This window comes from Otolemur garnettii, unplaced genomic scaffold (genome assembly GCF_000181295.1).
Source record: "Otolemur garnettii isolate 467f Iridium unplaced genomic scaffold, OtoGar3 scaffold00134, whole genome shotgun sequence".
Classification (NCBI taxonomy): Eukaryota; Metazoa; Chordata; class Mammalia; order Primates; family Galagidae; genus Otolemur; species Otolemur garnettii.
The window spans coordinates 727,853-745,975 of NW_003852529.1; the positions used below are offsets into that span (position 1 = coordinate 727,853).

At 54.1% G+C, this 18,123-nt stretch overlaps 1 protein-coding gene across 4 annotated transcripts in view; it reads right to left on the reverse strand.

Moving 5' to 3' along the window:
• ANO1 (anoctamin 1) overlaps nt 1-18,123 on the reverse strand; it is a 181,743-nt gene that overhangs the window by 76,665 nt on the left and 86,955 nt on the right. For 3 of the 4 annotated variants that reach the window (XM_023518328.1, XM_023518329.1, XM_012810511.2), the window contains exons 2-3: nt 17,357-17,529; nt 9,128-9,460 (exon numbers count right to left, since the gene is read on the reverse strand). In XM_023518328.1, coding sequence (XP_023374096.1) covers nt 9,128-9,460; nt 17,357-17,529 — 506 coding nt within the window. The remainder of the gene's footprint in view (nt 1-9,127; nt 9,461-17,356; nt 17,530-18,123) is intronic. The other variant, XM_023518327.1, reaches the window with a different exon arrangement.

Consider the following 18,123-nt stretch of genomic DNA (forward strand, 5'->3'; position numbering starts at 1 on the left):
GAGTGGCCCTGCCCTGCTTCAGTGTCACCAGGACCACGGGGCGTGTGCTGTGCACACACAGGGGGCACAGAGACCTTTCTGGGCACCTGGTATGGGAAGCCTTGGAGCCTCATCTGTGCTGGGGTTTGGCCCGGAGCCCTCAATTTCCACAGCGTTGGGCAAATCCCTGTTTTTGTTCTCGGCTCCCCCAACTCCCACAGGAGAACACCTGCCCGCCCCTGCAGGGCGTCGTGAGGCCCAGCCAGGGACTCAGGCCCTCCTCACCCTGCCCATTGATGAGGACACGTGGCAGCTGCCCTCTGGCTGGGAGGGTTCACATTCTCTGCCACACGGTGCCAGTCGGTCCCTCATGACCAGGCAAGTTCTTGGCAGCACTGGGACCTGCTTGCCCACCCGATGGCACTTGCTTCTGGCACAAACATGAGCTGGAACACTGGCTCTCAGGCAGGACTTGCCTGCTCAGTTGACCAATGTGTCCCTAGGTTGGAGAACAGCACCAGGCCCAGAGTAGGTGCTCGACAGAATTTGTGAGGGATATAGGAGGAAGGAAAGAGCCCATCATTATTGCCCTACTGTGTGCTGGCCGAGGATGGCCTTGGCGTTCAGACCCTCATCTGATCTTCTGAACCTTCCTGTAGCTATCGGTATATCCAATGCAGTAAATATGGATAAAAGGCAGGAAGGCCTAGAGCCACTTGTCCCAGGCTCAGTGGACATGGGTGGGAGCTCAGCCTGGGCTGACGCTGCAACCTACACTCCCACCTTCCACCCATGTGGCTCCCAGAGGGCCTGGCTCCAGGCCCCAGGTGCAGGTCGTCGTGGGGGAGTCATTGCCCACCAGCAGGCATTTCCCAGGCTGTGGTTACTGCTGACCGTGTCTAATCGCACAGCAGGGGGACGAAGCCATGCTGGCGCAGTAGGTGCTTTTCTCAGGAACAAACACACATTCTGTACCATCTTGACGTCGTTCCCAGCACTCAAGTCTCAGGTGAGCGGGGGACTCACTGGATGCAATCTTAGTGGGGAGATAAGGTGTGATTGCTTTTTTCTAAGAATGTGGCAGGGGCGGGCCATGGACATCTATATCCCCAGCCCGTGGCATGGGGTCTGGCCCCAAGGCCTGCTCAGCGATGGCTTATAGAAATAAATAAGTCATATGCCTGCTTCTGACAAAGGTGGGTAGATTACTCAGATCATCCCTCCCACGGAAAAGAACAGAAAGTGCTTGCTGGACAAAGAAAGGTAACAAACTGCCTCAGAGATGCTGAAGACCTGAGAACGGAGCAGAGAGTAGGAAGCTACCAGGTGATGTTTAGAGGTAAACCCAGATTCAGAGGAGCGACAAAGGCAATGTCTTCTCCGGCAGCATCCACCAGCGTGGCCACTCGGGCTAGCTTTACTGGCCCGACGAAGACAGAGTCAGGGATTTCAACTGCAGGCTCCTCCGAGGTGAGGAATCCAATGTGAGGTCCTCCAACCATGAGCTGGGACCCCATGAGAAGACACTGCAGGTGACCCAGAAAGGAACGGCTTTCCTCCTCTACACCAGGGCACTGCAAGAAGGTAGTCCTGGTGTCCAGCAGGGCAGGAGAAGAGAAAGGGGAGAAAAGGAGGAATAAAAGCCACCCTGAGAAGTCCTGGCCCCTACTGGCCACAGCCCCCCTGGGTAGGTGTGGGGGCCTGGACTTGGCACCAAGTCTTTCGGGACAGGGGCTCCTTCAACCCAGGCCTCAGGAAACTCTATGAGTTATGACCAGCAGGCAAAAGAGCCAGACCCACCATGACAAGAGACAGTCGTGGGAGGAGAAGGAGCAGAAGTGACCAAGACAGAAATCGGCCCACTCAGTAGGGATTATGAGAACATGAAACGGGCAATAAATCAGACAGGCTCACCTCATTTAAGGAAATTAACCTCGAGACAGAAAAGATCTGCAAAGGACAGGAAACTATTAAAATATGACACAGCTGACTTGGAAAAGAACCAATAGAACTTCTAGAAATAAAAAAAGGATCATAGCAAGAATTAAAAACTCAATGGAAATACTCAACCCTTCCCAAGACTGGAAGGCACGTGGGGCTGTTGCAGGGAGATTCTAGTGAGGGGCTGGGGGTAGATGGGTAACTTTTAACTATTTAAAGTTATCAGTGGGTTACGAGGACTGGCTAGCAGAATTCCTGGTGAACTGGAAAGGGCTGACTCTAGCACACCATGGTTCCAGACACCCGTGAAGGTCTCAGAACTGAAGCTAGAATAGTCAGATTTCACCCCAACTGCCTCAGCCCCATAGCATAGCCGTGCAGTGATCTCACTAGCACTTTTAAGGCATGGTCTTAAAAAAAACCTCCAGAATTGACTTTTTTTTTTTTCCAGATAAGAGTTTCATTTCATCACCCTCAGTGGAGTGCTATGGCCTCATAGCTCACAGTAACCTCAAATTCTTGGGCTCAGATGATCCTCTTGCCTCAGCCTCCAGAGTAGCTGGGACTACAGGTGCCTGCCACAATGCCTAGCTATTTTAGAGATGAGGTCTCACTCTAGATCAGGCTGGTCTTGAACTCCTGAGCTCAAGTGATCCACCCACAATGGCCTCCCAGAGTGCTGGGATGACAGGTGTGAGCCACCATGCCCAGTCCCGCAATTCACTTTGAAAGAAGTGAAATCAGGCAATGATAAGTCACACAATGTGCTTTGGGCCTCAGCAGAGGACTCAAGAGACATAAAATACTCAGGGGCCAAAGAAAATGAATCTCCAGGCTTGGCACCTGTGGCTCAAGCGACTAAGGCGCCAGCCACATACACCTAAAGTAGAGGGTTTGAATCTAGCCCAGGCCCACCAAACAACAATGACGGTTGCAACCAAAACATAGCCTGGCATTGTGGCGGGTGCCTGTGGTCCCAGCTACTTGGGAGGTGGAGGCAGGAGACTCGCTTGAGCCCAGGAGTTGGAGGTTGCTGTGAGCTGTGATGCCACGGCACTCTACCCAGGGGGACAGCTCGAGGCTCTGTCTCAAAAAAAAAAAAAAAAAAAAAAGAAAGAAAGAAAATGAATCTGCAATGGTGAAATTACAGGCAGAGAAGTGTCTGCAGGGCAAGACTAGAGGTCCCCAACAACCTGCTATGTAAGAGTCTGTTTCCCCCACGGGCCTGTGGGTGGAGTGGGGGTGATTTGTTAACAGTCGCATGAGTACGTTCACTGCTCTTGTGTGTCCTGAACAGCTCGATCAGACCTGAGACTCCCAGCATCCTGGGCTGTGAGTGGGGCTCCTCCCTGAACCCCAAGTGCCGGGCTATCCTGAGGCTGAGGTCTGGACAACCATTAGCCAAGCCCCAGAACTGGCTCTGACATCTGCCCACACCCACACAGCCTTTGTTTGAAATGGCAAAAAATGGCTGTCCCTCTCCCTCTCCTGTGGCCATGACAACACTAGCACTACCCTCTCTCGTCACCTGGTGAAGGGCAGGGGTGGGGCGTCGCCACAGGCAGGGAGACCCTTCTCTTCCCAGATTTGACTGATGCCCTCCCCTCTCCGGCCAGGCCCTGAGCAGCAGTCTGTGTCCAGGGCTGCGAGCAAGAGGGTGTTTGCAGCCAACGTCAGCTGCTCTTTCCCTGCACCAGGCCTGAGTATTAACTCTCTTAACTCTCGCCCACCACTCTTTGAGGAAGGTCAGGTCATCACCTCCATTCAGCAGATGGGGAGACAGGGCCAGAGAGGTGAAGCCACTTGCCCAAGGTTGCTCAGCCAGGAAGCGGCTGAGTTAAGTCTACATCCACATACTGGGCTCTCAGAGGGGCCGAGTGGTGTCTGGACGTGCACTCAGAGCTCCAAGCCTGCGTCTTCACACGCCCCCCCCAACCCCAGCCCTGGGCTCTGTCTGAGAGCAGTACCAACCTTCCGCAGACGCCACCCACACTTGCTTTTTAAAAGCAACCTCCAGGGATGTGGTGGACAGATGCGGCTAAACGGCCAGCCTCACCAGCCACGTGGAAGTGAGCTGACAAAGAACGGCTGGCCCTCCGGGTGCATAGGTGAGCTCCAAGCAGCGGCACAAAAGCAAACAGACTTTCATAGGGTCCCAGTGTCCATGGCCTTCATAGAATCTGCCAAAGCCAGGTCAAGTTCAACATCGGGGCATTGTGGGCCTTGGCTCCCCGGTCCCCCAGCACACACAGCCAGGATTTTTCAGTGTGTGGCGTTCTCAGCAATGACCCCACAGACATAAATAACATCCAGCAGGCTTTGAGGCTGGACTTCAAAAATGCTAATGGGTTCAGCTGCAAGAAAACATGTTGGCCACAAATTTCTCTTATCCCTTTAATGTGAATCCTGGAAGCTGACCCCGTGGCTGCCAAAGGGAAGAGAGAGGGAGAGAGAGAGGGAATAAAGAAAGAGACAGAGAGAAAGAGAGGGAACGGGAAGGGGGGAGAGACAGAGACAGAGGGAGGAGGAAGAAAGGGAGAGAGGGGCTTCTGCTCCAAGGCCCCCCTTCTTCCTGCCTTTCTTGTCTTGCAGTGCCATCCTAGGGGTCTCCGACCCCTGATGTGAAATGACCTTGAAGGCATCTTATAGATCAAAGGTCAAAGCCTTTTTTGACCCCACAGGTCTCTCTTCAAGGCATCTAGAAGGCATCATGGGCACCTATCGCTCTGCCCTCCCCTAGGCTCACAGTAGCCAGTACAGGGGTCTCTATCTGGGGCCGTGGACAATGACTCAGGGGCTTATGTGAACACGAGAGACCTTTCCCTAGGGGTGCTTCTGCTGGCTTATGGGGTCCAGGAGCACCCTGGGTGCTGAGTCCCCACCAGCGCTGCCAAGTCAGAGCCTGCATTTTGATGAGCCCCCACAGGGGATCCTGTGCACACGCTTGGCCCTGCAGTGAGGGAGACCAGGCCGCGGTCAGTGCCCATCATTTCCCTGACCATACCCCACCTCCCAGCTATAACCTCCAACCTCTGGGCTCTGGCCTGCCCCATCCAAGCCACTCTACTCTGGGAGACTCCAGGGTGGCATCCCATCTTGCTGTGAGTTGAAATGTGTCCTCTAAAAAGGTATGTTCAAGTCCTAACCCCTGGTATCTGTGCACGTGACAGGGTCTCTGCAGGTGTAAGCCATAGCGGATTGGGGTGTCCCTGAATAGGACTGGTGTCCTTATAAAAGAGAATACACAGCACAGGTGGTGTGAGGATGGGAGAAGAGCCTGGAGTGATGTGGCCACAAGCTAAGGAATGGCTGGAGCCCTCAGAGGCTGGAAGAGGCAGGAAGGAAGGGAGTTGGTCCTAACAACACCTTGATTTTGGAGTTCTGGCTTCTAGAACTGTGAGAATAAATTTATGTTGTTTTGACCAGGTACAGGGGCTCACACCTAGCACCCTGGGAGGCTGAGGCAGGAAGATTGCTTGAGGCCAGGAGTTCAAGACCAGCCTGGTCAATGAAGGAGACCCTGCCTCTACAAAAAATTTAAAAGTTAGCAAGGCATGGTAGTATGCGCCTGTAGTCCCAGCTACTAGGGAGGCTGAGGCAGGAGGATCACTTGAACCCAGGAGTTGGAGGTTTCAGTGGGCTCTGATGAGGGTCCAGCCTGGGCTACAGAGCAAGACCCCATCTCTCAAAACAAATTAGATAAATAAATAAATTTGTATTGTTTTAAGCACTTAGTGTGTAGTCCTTTGTTACGGCAGTCAAGGGGTCCTTAGAACAGGCCCCCACTGTGCACTCAGCCAAGTTATGTCCTCTGGGGCACCATCTGCTGGGCACACATCATCATGGGATGTCTTGAGATAATAAACAACCCCACAAGCACTCAGCGAGAAAGGCCAGCAGAGGGGCTCATGCCTGGGAGAGGCTTTCAGCCCACTTTGCCCATGACCAACACAGTGAACGCACCCACTGGTGCCTTGTGGGGAACGGAGGCTGGTGACCTCTATGAGGCAGCCTGAGTCCCCACAGGAGGCTGAGCTTACAGGCAGTCCAGGAGGTGTCTGGCCTCCACCGGGACAGCTTTAGTCTCCTCCTTACTCTCTCTCCAGACCTTCCTCCTTCCTCCCTCCATCCCCCAGCCTGTAGAGCAGGAATTCTCACTGGGGGCAGTTTTGGCCCCTAGGGACATTTGGAAACCTGGGGACGTTTTTTTGGTTTTCATGACTTGAAGGAGTCAAGGCCTTCAAGGTGGGGCCCAGGAAAGCTGCTAAGTCTCATACGCCCACAGCGGCGAGGTTGAGAAACTCAGTGAGTCCCAATAAGGGGGGTGGTCATTGAGTGTCTGAGCACTAGTGCAGACTTAGTGGGGTGATGAAATGAAACTCTCTTCTAAAGAAACTCTTATCTGATAGAGTCTGTGGATTTTTTTCTCCCCAGGAAAGCACATGTCAACCCTGAGGTTTGCTTCAAATTGGGTAAGATTGTGCTGCTGGGCTCTCTTAGACTTACAGGCTATCTTATTTTCACAATTGCAAACTCTTTGCTCCTGGTAACCTGAGCACACGCCTGGGGAAAGTTATTAACAAGAGCCTCTCCTCCCCCTGAAATAAGCCGCAGCGGCTCCGCCTGTTAATCGCACACCTCGGACACCACCCGCCACATGTGCCAGACAGCCTTTTAATAGATTCTGGCCCTGCCCGTCTCTGGGAGCTGCCCAACGAGGGCTCCTTCCAACAACCTTGGGGGCCAGTTCATCTCAGATGAGAGCTCAGGGTGCCAGGAGGCCCTCATAAAACACAGTTTATGATTTAAGAGACTCCCGTGGTGACGAGGAAACATCTCAACTTCAGCCACTTTGAAAACTTGAACCACCGCCTCTATGCTGCAGTCATGTTCTCGGTTTTTTTTTTTTTAATGGCCAAATTAACAGCTGAAAAGCCTCTTTTAGCTCTCAAGCTGAATTGTCAGTGAAATTTTGAGGTCATTTCACTGGGAAACCTGGATCTTTTTTGATGACAGTAACAAATGTCCTCATGTTTGCTTTTTATTTCAAAGTCACAATAGAGAATATGAATTTTTTTTTATAAAGAGATTCATGACAGTATGAAATTAGACTTGGCAAGGTCCTTTTCTCCTTCCTGGGCACTGCTGTCCCTACTTCAGTATGAACAATAATACGTGGTAGAATATCAGCCAAGGAGAATTTGCCACATGCTATACTCTGAATTAAGTACTTTGCAGGGGTGACTCAGGATAACCCCGTGATGTAGACATTATTGCTATCTCCATTTTACAGAATGGGAAAACTGAGGCCTGGCATTTTGGTAAGGACAGGTAGGCCTGGGATCTGGCCTGAGTCAGCTGGAATTACCAGACCTCAGAGATTCCTGTCAAGTTTGAGATTTGAAAGTTGTAGTCAGGAGAGAATGACACCGATAGTGTGCAAATCCCCCGTGGCACAGACAAGGCACACCACGCCTGAAACTCAAAATCACAGCTCTCCGGGCTTCAGCTCCCAGGGCGAGGCCTCGCCACAGAGCTCCCCTAGCCTCTCCTGCCTCTGACAGAGCTGATCCTCTCCTCCATTATAAAATAATGTGCTGAAATCAACTCTGCACAGTAGCAGTACTGTTCAAAAATCCATGGGGCTGGCCAGGGAGAATCAAGTGCTTGTCTCCTGTCAGTGGCACCTGCTGAAGTCTAAGACCAAGTAAGACAGCAAATACCTGTTTTCTAGCTACTTCCCTCAAAATCAGGAGAAACTCTTGGAATCCTTGTTAGAATGGAACCTTTGCTTCCAGATTCTCAAAACCCTGTAAGCCCCCTCACAGGCTCTGGAAACTCCAAAGGGAGCCACCCCTGCTATGTGGGACTCACAACCTCCACCAGGGAGCCCAAGCTCCAGAAGGTAAACAGAGACCCAGAGAGACCATCCTGTTGAATGAGAAAGAGGATCTATGGGGGTTCTTGATTGTTTCCAGGGGAAGTAATATCACAAAACAGACTTTACAACCTGAGTTCCCTAATTAACTGGCTCCTTGGTCTGGATATTCAGAAGGCATTCTAACCACTGACCAAAAGCATTCATCATTTAAGGACACAGTGGGCCCTGTGGACGAAACAGCAAACCGGTGCCAACTTATATTTTAAACGCTCAAAGTTGACTTGGTTGTTTCCTAAGTCAACCTGCTGACTACTTTTTCTGCTCTTCGTGTGTTTTTGAGACTTTTGCTGATTCTTGACTAATCTACACAGTGAGAGCTGTCTAGACTAGGGGGATTTTCATCAATATTCAGGAGCGGCACTCTCGTGCACAGAGAGGTTAAGATGTGGTCGGGGAGCACACAGCACTCAACTCAAGCACTGCCACGTCCGGGTGCTAAAACCCTTCTCTGCACACTGCCACGCCCTCAGGCACATGAGGTGTGTCAACCCTCTATTCTCTTCAGAAATCTTTCTTTCTGCTGGGCACAGTGCCTCAGCCCTGTAATCCTCGCACTTTGGGAGGCCGAGGCAGGTGGATTGCTTGAGCTCAGAAGTTCAAGACCAGCCTGGGCATGAGCAAGACCTCATCTCTACTAAAAATAGAAAAACTGAGGCAAGAGGATCACTTGAACCCAAGAGTTTGAGGTTGCTGTGAGCAATGATGATGCCATGGCACTTTACGCAGGGCAACAAAGTGAGATTCTGTCTAAAAAAAAAAGAAAGAAAGAAAGAAACTTTCTTTTAGCAAGTTTGTTAGGCTTTGCTAGGGTAGAAAAGATCCAGAAAACAGGGTTATAGAGATGTGGATTTCAGAGCATCAGGGACCCCCAGAGTCAGCCAGACCTATCTGCTTACTTTCTAGATTGAGAAACTGAGGTCCAGAAAGGGGTCAAGGCCAGCCAGGGAGACCCCCAGGAAGCTTAGTCCTCCCTCTGCGTGGGCAAATCTTCCCAGGAGAGGAAGTGACCAGAAGCAGGAAGTGCTTTGACCTGTGGGTGACCGCTGTGAAGGCCAGCCCTTCTCCCAGAGCAGATGTGACTCCAAGGGGTGGTCTGGAGCCCTCCAAAGCTGTTCACAAACGATTTCTGCCCCACCTTCATGACAAGGGAGGCACTCTCATCTTGCCCTCTGTCTGAGAACAGTTTAAAGCTAGGACGAGACTGCTGCCCCCTGCCCCCAGAGCTCTGGCCAGCACTGCCCGCCCCGACAAGCCCGGGATAGTTACGTCCTCGTCCCGCTCCAGCTCCAGGCCGGCCTCCAGGAGATTGCCTTCATACTCGTCCCTGCGAAACTGCTTGTCATCTTCGTGGTAGTCCACTGGGGGTTCAGGCGGGCCTGCTTCCAACGGGCCTGCTTTTCCAGGCAGGGGCTGGTCCTGCTTAGCGCCACGTGTCCCCAGGCCAGCGTCATTGTGCTGGACCCTCCTGGCTAGCGTCTTGCTGCCCGAGGCCCTCTTGTGATGGTATACCAGGATGTAGTCTACCTTGCGCTTGCCATCCCTGAAGTACAGCCCATACTTGCATTCGGCATCTGGGTCCACGGACAGGGAGGTCAGCAGCTGAGGGTGGAGGAAAAGAGATCCCTTCACTATGGAGCTGTGAGTGCCCGGCCCTCGCAGGGAGCCTGCATCAACGGGTCCACTTCATTCATTCACTCGCTCCCTCATCCAGCTGATACTCACTGATGCCTGCCCTGTGCTGGGCACTGTCCTGGGGCTGGGACTCAGCCAGGAGCACAGCACACAGGCCCTGCCCTGATGGAGCTGACACTCCAAAAGGACACGGTCACTGCCAATCTCCCACACTGTCACCCAGAGGGATGGCAGAGCTAGGGCAAGCTGGGTGTGAGTGACCTCCCTGGCTGCTTGAGAAGAGCTATTGCAAAAGCTGCCAAGCAACACCCCTCTAGGAAGGCCTCCCCATACAGGGTCTCAGGCAGGCCAGAGCCACGCATGGCTTCTGCAGGTACAAACATCAAACTCTGGTGGTCATTGTCCAAGGCAGCATCATGTCAAGGTGGCTGCAGGGCCACCAACTAGTTTTGTGGCCAGAAGAGAGGCTTTTACTTGTCTTCATCTGGGTTCTCCCAAAATCAGACCCTGAGGGAAGGGTTGGGTTTCAGTACTTTACTTGGGAGCTGGACTGGAGGTGCCAGGACAGGCTGATAGAGGCGGGTTAACCAGCGGTCACTGCCATGGGCAGCTGGACTCCATCCTGCTAGGACCCTTGGAGTGACCTCAAGGAGCACACCCCACCCAGAGGGTGAACAAGCTGGGTGGTCAGGCACTGTTCCAGCCCCTCGCTGGCTGGGGGATGTGGTGCTTGTGTAGGGGCCACTTTGGGTACAGAGAAGGAGCCACTGGCATGGATGGGGGAGTCCCCCGGGGTGACGAGGTGGGGGTAGGCTCTGACAGGGTCTGTCCATCCTTGGTTTCATTATTTGTCAGAAGGACTCCAGAAAGCCCAATGAGATAAAAGTATAGAACGGCTGGTTATGGAGAACAGACAGGTCAAGCAGCAAGCCAGGCTCCAGAAATTAGAAAAAGAGATAAAACCTTGCTGGATGGAGCCTAATAAACAGCTCAGAGGGTAACAGTCCCTAAGGCTGAGCCTCTGCCCTGGGCCTGGCCACTTGGTCTCCATCTCAGGTCCCTGTAGCTATGGACAGATGCTCCCTGCACCACCATGAGCGCCACGGGGCATCTTGAGAACAAGATCTCCCAATGACTTGTGAGACTGGCATGCAGCTCCCAGGCAGGGCCCCAAACACCCATGGGCGGTGAAAAGAGGTGTGCCTGGGTCTCATTAGCCTGGAAGGTCTCCCCATGTGGTCAGTGGAACTGCAGTGTGATGGTGGTGGGCTGTGGACAGCCGAAAAGTACATGGAGGAAGCTGGAGGGTTGAAGACCCTGCCAAACACTCAGCATTAAGGGGGAGGACAGGGAGGCTCCAACTGCAACCATGCGGGGGCCAGCCATGCTGGCGACTCCAGGAGGGCCTGCACGCCATGTGGACGCTCTGCCCAGCTTGCTCACCACTACATATGTCTGCAGGGTGCTTCCAGGCCAGCACCACACCTATAGGGGGCGGGCATCCTTGGAAGGGCTCAGAGGCAGCACAGTTACACATCCAGCCTGGTAAAAGACAGGACAGGGAAGACTCCAGCATCTTACGTCTGGAGCCGCACGGTGCTTCTGCATGGAAGAGCCATTCTTCTCAATTTGCTGGGAGGGAAACTGAGGCTCATTCTGGTGAGCTGCCCAATTTCTGGGCCCAACTCCACAGAATGACCATAGGGCAGGGCTCCGGCTCAGGTGCTGGAGGACACAGAGAGAGTACAGCCTCAGCTCTGTCCCTGCTGCTCCGGGCCAGCCTGGAGTGGGGGTTAAGCAGGGCTGGGAGAGCAGCAGGTTCTCGCAGGTGGGTAAGTTTGGGCAATGCGAGGACACAGGCCTGTCAGGGACAGACGGGGCAGAGGTAGGCTGCTACAGTACGAGGCGGTGGCTTCTTGGCAGGCCCTGCCGTTGGCCAGACCTGGCTCTGCACCTGGGCTTGGCCTCGCTCCAGCTCTGAGGGCCAGGTGAGGTCCCTGACCCTCTGAGCCTCAGGGTCTGCCTCTGTCAAACAAGGGGGGAGGGTAACATAGGTGCCTCCCCAGTGGCCAGGAGGATTACTGAGCTGATGATTGTCTCTGCTGAGCTCAGAGACATGAGACATGTCTGGAACATGCCAGGAGGAATTCCCCAGATTCCAAGGCCAGGTACCTGAGGGCGATCCCCGTCACCCTGACCTCCACCAGTGCAGACACTTGTTCTGCTCAGTATCTCAGGAGAACCACAGGGGCCCAGGGATATGGCAGCTAAAGTGCTTTTCTCTCCTCACACCCTCTCCTCCTGGGCAAGAGCTGGGCCTGAAGGCTGCCCTTGGATGACCCAGGTCCATGCTGGGGGAATGAACTGGCATAGGCAGGAGATGGTCACACTGAGGTAGGCAGGTGTCTTGAGCAGGCAGAGGGCACACCTGCCAGCATCTTGGGCATGCCAGACATTCAGCTTCTCTAGCAGGAGCTCATCCCTGCTCTCCACATGGGGAACTATGTCCTGTGAGGCTGAGTGGAGGCCTGTGGACTGGGTCCCCTGTACCCTTGCTATATCACCCCCCAGCTTCCTCAGCCCTCACCCAGGGCCTACGTGGGAGTCATCCTCCCTGATGGGACATCCAGGTCCCTGCCTTGCACATGAGAAGCCCCTCCCTGCATTTACCCCCTGTTCTTCTTAGCCCTTCACCTGGTTTTCAGGCCATGGGGCAAATTGCCCACCCTCCCAGATCCAAAGGTGACTGACCACTCTGGCCCAAGCACATCTCCGTGAGCTAGGACTATCTCTAACCATCTACCTACACATTCTTAACACAGTGGTCCCGAAACCACACGGCAGGACCCCTGAGGCCTGGCCGGGGACTTTCCCTAACATACCTCTGTCTAGAACCCAGTAGGACTCAGTAGCTGTGGGGTGACCACAAACACCCCTGGAGGCAGGGATAATGGCTAATATTGGTGGGCAAATAAACTCTTAGAGAAGGGAAGGAAATTCAACATGGTCCCACAAGCCAGAGAGCAAGACTACCCTAGGGAATGGCCAACAATTCTCCACCCAGGTGAGAAAGGAAGGGTCACCAGCTTCAACATGAACAACAGCACGGATGTGCCAATGGGCCCTATCAAGGAACACACCTCCCCTCAGAGGCTTAATAGTCTTCGGGAAAACAGAAATATCTAACTTCCCACACACAGTGGAGGGAGAGGCACCATACAGGACAGGAGTGGACACCCTCTCGGACCACCAGCTGCCACTCACCAGCTGAGTTACCCAGGCACAGAGCCGAATCTCTTTGCCCCCTGGCATCCCCTAAGACCTCCCTCATATGATGAGACTTCCCTCATAAGGTGGTTGGAAGAATTAGATGTGTCAGTGTTTGTTGTGAAGAGTTTTCATCAGGACCTGGCATATACTCTATATAGCGAGTCCGAGACAAGAGCTTGCTCTAATTGAGAACGGAGATAGATACACAGATAAGGAACTAGGGGACGGACAGTCTATAATCTCATGGTCAGAGTGGACCACAGTGAAAGATGATGGCAGTGCCAAATACAGACTTCAAAAACTCACAAAAGGAGCTGGGTGTGATGCTGGGACCAGCAGCAGGCGGCACAAAGCACAGGTGAGTGTTCCAGGGCCTGGCCCCCTGTGAGACTGAGGTAAGTTGTGTGATCTGTATAGGCCTTACTTTTATAAAATGGGCAAGAGCCTACCTGAGTAAGAGTAAGTGGTCAGCAACCTTTCAACAGAAAGTGTGGGCTCTCTTTCAGCTCCACAGGGTCTGGGAGGGCCCCATGGTCTGGAGAGCAGTGCTGAGCTGGGCCTGGGGACAGCCAGTGGATGTGCAGCAAGGACCATGGAGGTCTCGTGGGGCCCTCCCATGGAACAGTGGAGTGGCTGCTTTTCTTGTTTAGAATAGGACAAAAAGGCCAGGATTTAAATTGCCGTGGGAGAGATGTGGGTTCAACCTTATGCAGAACTTCCCAATGCAAAGGCTCTGGAGAACTTCAGAATGTTCTCTCTTCTGTATTGGTAAGAAAGGAGAGGCGACCCCTTGTGCACCTTTGTTGAGGGTGAGGGATTTCTTTCTTTCTTTTTTTTTCTTTTTTTTGAGACAGAGTCTCATTATGTCACCCTCGGTAGAGCTCACAGCAACCTTAAACTCTTGGGCTTAAATGATTCTCTTGCCTCAGCCTCCCAAGTAACAGGGACTACAGGTGCCCACCACAGTGCCCGGCTATTTTTTGTTGTTTTTGCAGTTGTAATTGCTGTTTAGCTGCCCGGGTCATGTTCAAACCTGCCAGCCTGGGTGTACGTGGCCGGCACCCTACCCACTGAGCTACGGGCACTGCCTGGTGAAGGATTTCTTATTCATCTGATGGTTGGCACCAAGTCTGTGCTTGCAGAAGGAATGCATGTATGAGTGACCGGGGCTTGGTCTTGCATACTGTCACTGGTATTGGCCATCAGATCCAAGGACACAGAAGCTGAGGCTCAGCCAGCCCAGCACTTAAACATACCCCACCCCCTCATACTCTGATCCTCAGTCTTCTCAGCTGTGAGAGGTAGACAAGAAATCTTGATGTAGGTCACAGGACTCCGGTGGGCACAGAATGTGGGATGGAAGATCTGAAAGTATTTGGAGTATTACACCCTGCCTATTTGTGTGTGTGTGTGAGGGGGAGTGGAAATGGTCCTGGAAGAGCTTCCTCAAGGAAGATAGGAAAATGGTAGGAGAGAAATGACTTCCTGTGGTCACACAGGAAAACATCAGGGACAAAGGCCCTTCACAGCAGCTCTGTCCTGGGCACCACAAGCAGTGGGAGGGCAGCCTTCATCCGGTCCACACCTGCCTCTATTGGCCCCCACCCCAAACTCCTGGGAAAGGGCAGAAGAGTGGGGAGGAGCCGTGTGTCTATGGCTGGGATGCTGTCCTGGGGTGTAGTTGGTTTATTCAGCTCTTATCTGGAGCTGGAGCACCTGGAACTGAATCTACACATCTGAATGAAATACTGCAGTCACTCTAGGGAATCCACTACCTTCACTTCTCTGAAAATGGGGCAATGGAATCAGTGACCTGCAAAATTTCTTTTGGTTTTGGGACTCTTCAAATTATAGAACATTATTTTTAAACTTTATTTTTATCCCCCCCAATTTTAAAAATTAGGTTATTATAAATCAATTTGTGATTATTGGGCACACTCCACCATCTATGAGCAGATCACCTCCAAATGCAGATAAACAGGGAAATGCTCTTATCTCAGCAGGTCGGCAGAGGCTAGAGAAGCAGATATCTCCACGATTGTCTGGGCTTGTCTGGGACACACAGATCCCAGGCCACGGACAACCGCCAATTTGAAGGAAGGAAGTAGAAACACTCAAAGATTAACACAAACAAACTTAATGAAATAAACTGCATCCAACCTGGCCTCTGGCTTTTAGGTCATTTCTCCTTATACCTTATTGTACAGAAACAATGAAGTGATTTTCATCCTTGAACTTGGGGGGTGGTAGAGAGAGGAGAGGCCTGGCAGCCTGGTGGGACAGGCTTATTCTGTGGCTGATTTATGCTCCTATGTGGTCTGGGAATGGAGCAGGAACTTTCTGAATTGCAGCCCACGCCCTCTGGCCTTCCCATGTACAGAGCCGCCTTGGGTGACTCAGGGCAATGACTGAGCAACAATTGCTGGCTCGAGCCACACCGGGGATGCCCTGGGAGTGCTCCCTGCCATGCTGCCTGCCCTGCACTCACACGGCCTGGCTCCAGAGTGCTGCTTGCACCCATCTGTGCCCATGTCACCAGCAGCATGTTCTCCTTCCTGTAGTCACAGTCCTCCGTGCCCACAAGATAAAGTAAGTGCGAAGTAGAGTCCATGGCCTCTTCTGGACCGACCTGCCTCTTTACAAACTTTGCAGTCCCCTCCTGGGTTGGTGGGGGGACCAATGATTTCTGAGTCTGGATAAGCAATGGGTCCCTGAACTAAACCCCAAAGCCCAGGGGCTATTCATCCAGGACTCTCTTTGTTATTGTACATCTGATTCACTGCCGCGTCTCACCCAGTCTACCTCCATTTCTGTATCACATTGGCCACCACCATTATCTTGTGACTCCGAACTGGTGTCCCATGTTCCCACCTTTGGGCTTTCACATATGTGACTTCTTTGAAAGACCCCCATCCTTACCCCTTATGGGTATAACTAGCTCCCTCCCCAGAATGTCCATTCTTCCAGAAGCTTCTTGTTGCTAGCTAGCCTGTATCTCAGGCTCTTCCTAGCTGTCCTGTCAACTGGTGGGTAACTTGGAGCAGGTCTTCTGTCCCTCCTGGCCTTAGTTTATTGACCCATAATAACAGCATCTACCCCATGTGTTGTAAGAGTTCACTGGCCCAGCACTATGGGAATGTGTCTGTCACTGTCGTGGGGAATGGGGGAATGGTCCACCCCAACTCTTTAAGTGAGCTCCAGACAGGCAGAGCCTTCCCTATCTCACTCTCTGTGGGTGACCAGGGACCAGCATAGTCTAGCTTATGGCTTTGTTCAAATAATGACCCCTGAGCTTCTGGGGCTAATCCTATCTGTCCCAGGCATATCCCCCCCATCTCTGCCCCCTGTAGTTCTTTGCAAGCTCTGTTCCCTAGGAGTCCCTCACTGCCACCCAGAGCCCCCCACTGTGACCCAAGGAGTGGAAGGCCTGAGGAAAGCCTGAGTCTCTGCCTTGCCTGGAACACCGGGCCCCAAAGTATGATCCTTGCCCCTGCTCCATCCCACATGTCTCTGGGCGTACCCCCTCCAGGGCCCTCTGGCCCCAAGACCAGAAGACAGGCCAAGGCAATCCCTAAGGGGTTGAAGCTGGGCCTGGTGCTGAGGAGGAGCCTTGGGGGTCAGTAGGGGAAGGAGGAAGGGAGGGGATTCTGTACATTCTTAGGTCCTAGAGAGCACTGCCCCCTTGACCCCTCCCCCCAAGAATGAGTGAGTTCACATCTTCTTCAGACAAATTCTGTCCTTCAAACCAAACCCCTCCTGAGTGAATTCTACTCTCCCATCCCGGGATCCCTATCACCTCTGGGTATGGCCCGAGGGAGGGTGGTAGGAGTGCCAGGGACCTTGGGATTGGGGATCCCAATCATGTGACTGGCTCCCTACTAGTGTCCCTACCCTGGCCACCACCTGAACCAGGCCTCAGTGCCCAGCAGAGGCTGGGGTCAGTGAAGAAAGCAATCTCGACTGCCAGGCACCGGCCAGCTGCCCCAGGCATTGAGAGTTCCGGGCTGGGCCCAGTGCCCTGGGCACAACTCCCGCCTCTGGCAAGTGGCCCCCCATCCCCAAGCAAGGGCCCCAGGGAGTGTTGCCCAGTGATGCCTGGTGGGGCCTGGTGGCTACCACTCTCCTGGAGCGACCACCAACTTGGCTTTAGCCCAAGATCCCCACCCTTCACTCCAGCCACCCCAATGGGCGGGCGGGCACGCCTGGCTCTGGGCCAGGACGAGTGGGGTCCCACCCGAGGCCTCAGCCACACGCTGTCGCTCAGGCTCTGGACCCAGGGTGAGGCGGCTGCAAGCAGGGACGCCAACAGAGCCTGGAATGGCTTGCCATGCCAGACCCGGGCGCCGTGTTTGGCAGGGTGGGCGCCGCGCCCCGGACGCGCAGAGCGCCGGCTGAGCTCACACAGTTGGCCCGGGCCAGCGCGCCCTTTCCGCGGCACACGTGCGCGGGTGGGCGCCTCCGACTCCGTGCAGAGGGCCCGGCCTACGCCCAGGAGTCCCGGGAGGCCCCGCCGCCGCCCAGCTCCCTCCCTCCCTGAGCGGCGCAGCGCAGGTGCGCGGCCCGCCCGCCCCGGTCGCGGGCGCCCGCACTCACCGTGCCCTCGGACGGCAGGTAGCCTATGTCCTCGATGGCGCAGATGTTGACGATGTGAACGCTGCGGTCCTCGGCCGGGAGCGTCGAGTACTTCTCGTTGACCCTCATCGTGGCTGCTTGTGCGTGGGGACCGCCGGGCGGCGCGCCCTCCCCATCCACGGCCCCGGCGGCCTCTGCAAGCGGAGACGGCAGCGTTCGCGGCGCGCTCGCAGGGGGCCGGGCCAGCCCGCGCCCGGGCCCAGGGACGTGGCCGCCTCTCGCTCTCCCAGTCGCCCCCCGCCCGCCCGGCCCGCGTGGTGCGTGGTGAGGGGTACGCCGGGTGCGCCCACCCTTCCCGGGGCCGATTGCGCCGCCGCCGGCTGCTAGTCCCGCGGGCGGCTCAGCGGCGGGTTGGGAACTTGGACGCTGCCTGACTTTCTTCTCCTTAAAGATATAAGCGCTCTCCGCCCGCTTATGGCAGGGGCGGCGGCCACGCGGGTCAGATTTTCCGTAGAAATTTAAACACAGGAAGAAAGGATTCCATTCCTGCGGGGCCCCCTCCAAGTTTTATTTTTAACCAGGGGAAAGTGCCCCTTTGGGTTTATTGAGGGTGGAAAGGGTTTTCATAGGGGGAGGCGGAGAGGAGGAGAACTTCCAATAGCTTCTACCTTAAATAAAAGTCTCCGAGTGGCCACAATTCTGTAGTGGGTCACCTCCGCAGGGGAGAGAAGCTTCAGAGACTGAAGTCGGGAATGTTCTCCCTCCCTCTTGGCCCTCCACCCTTGCAA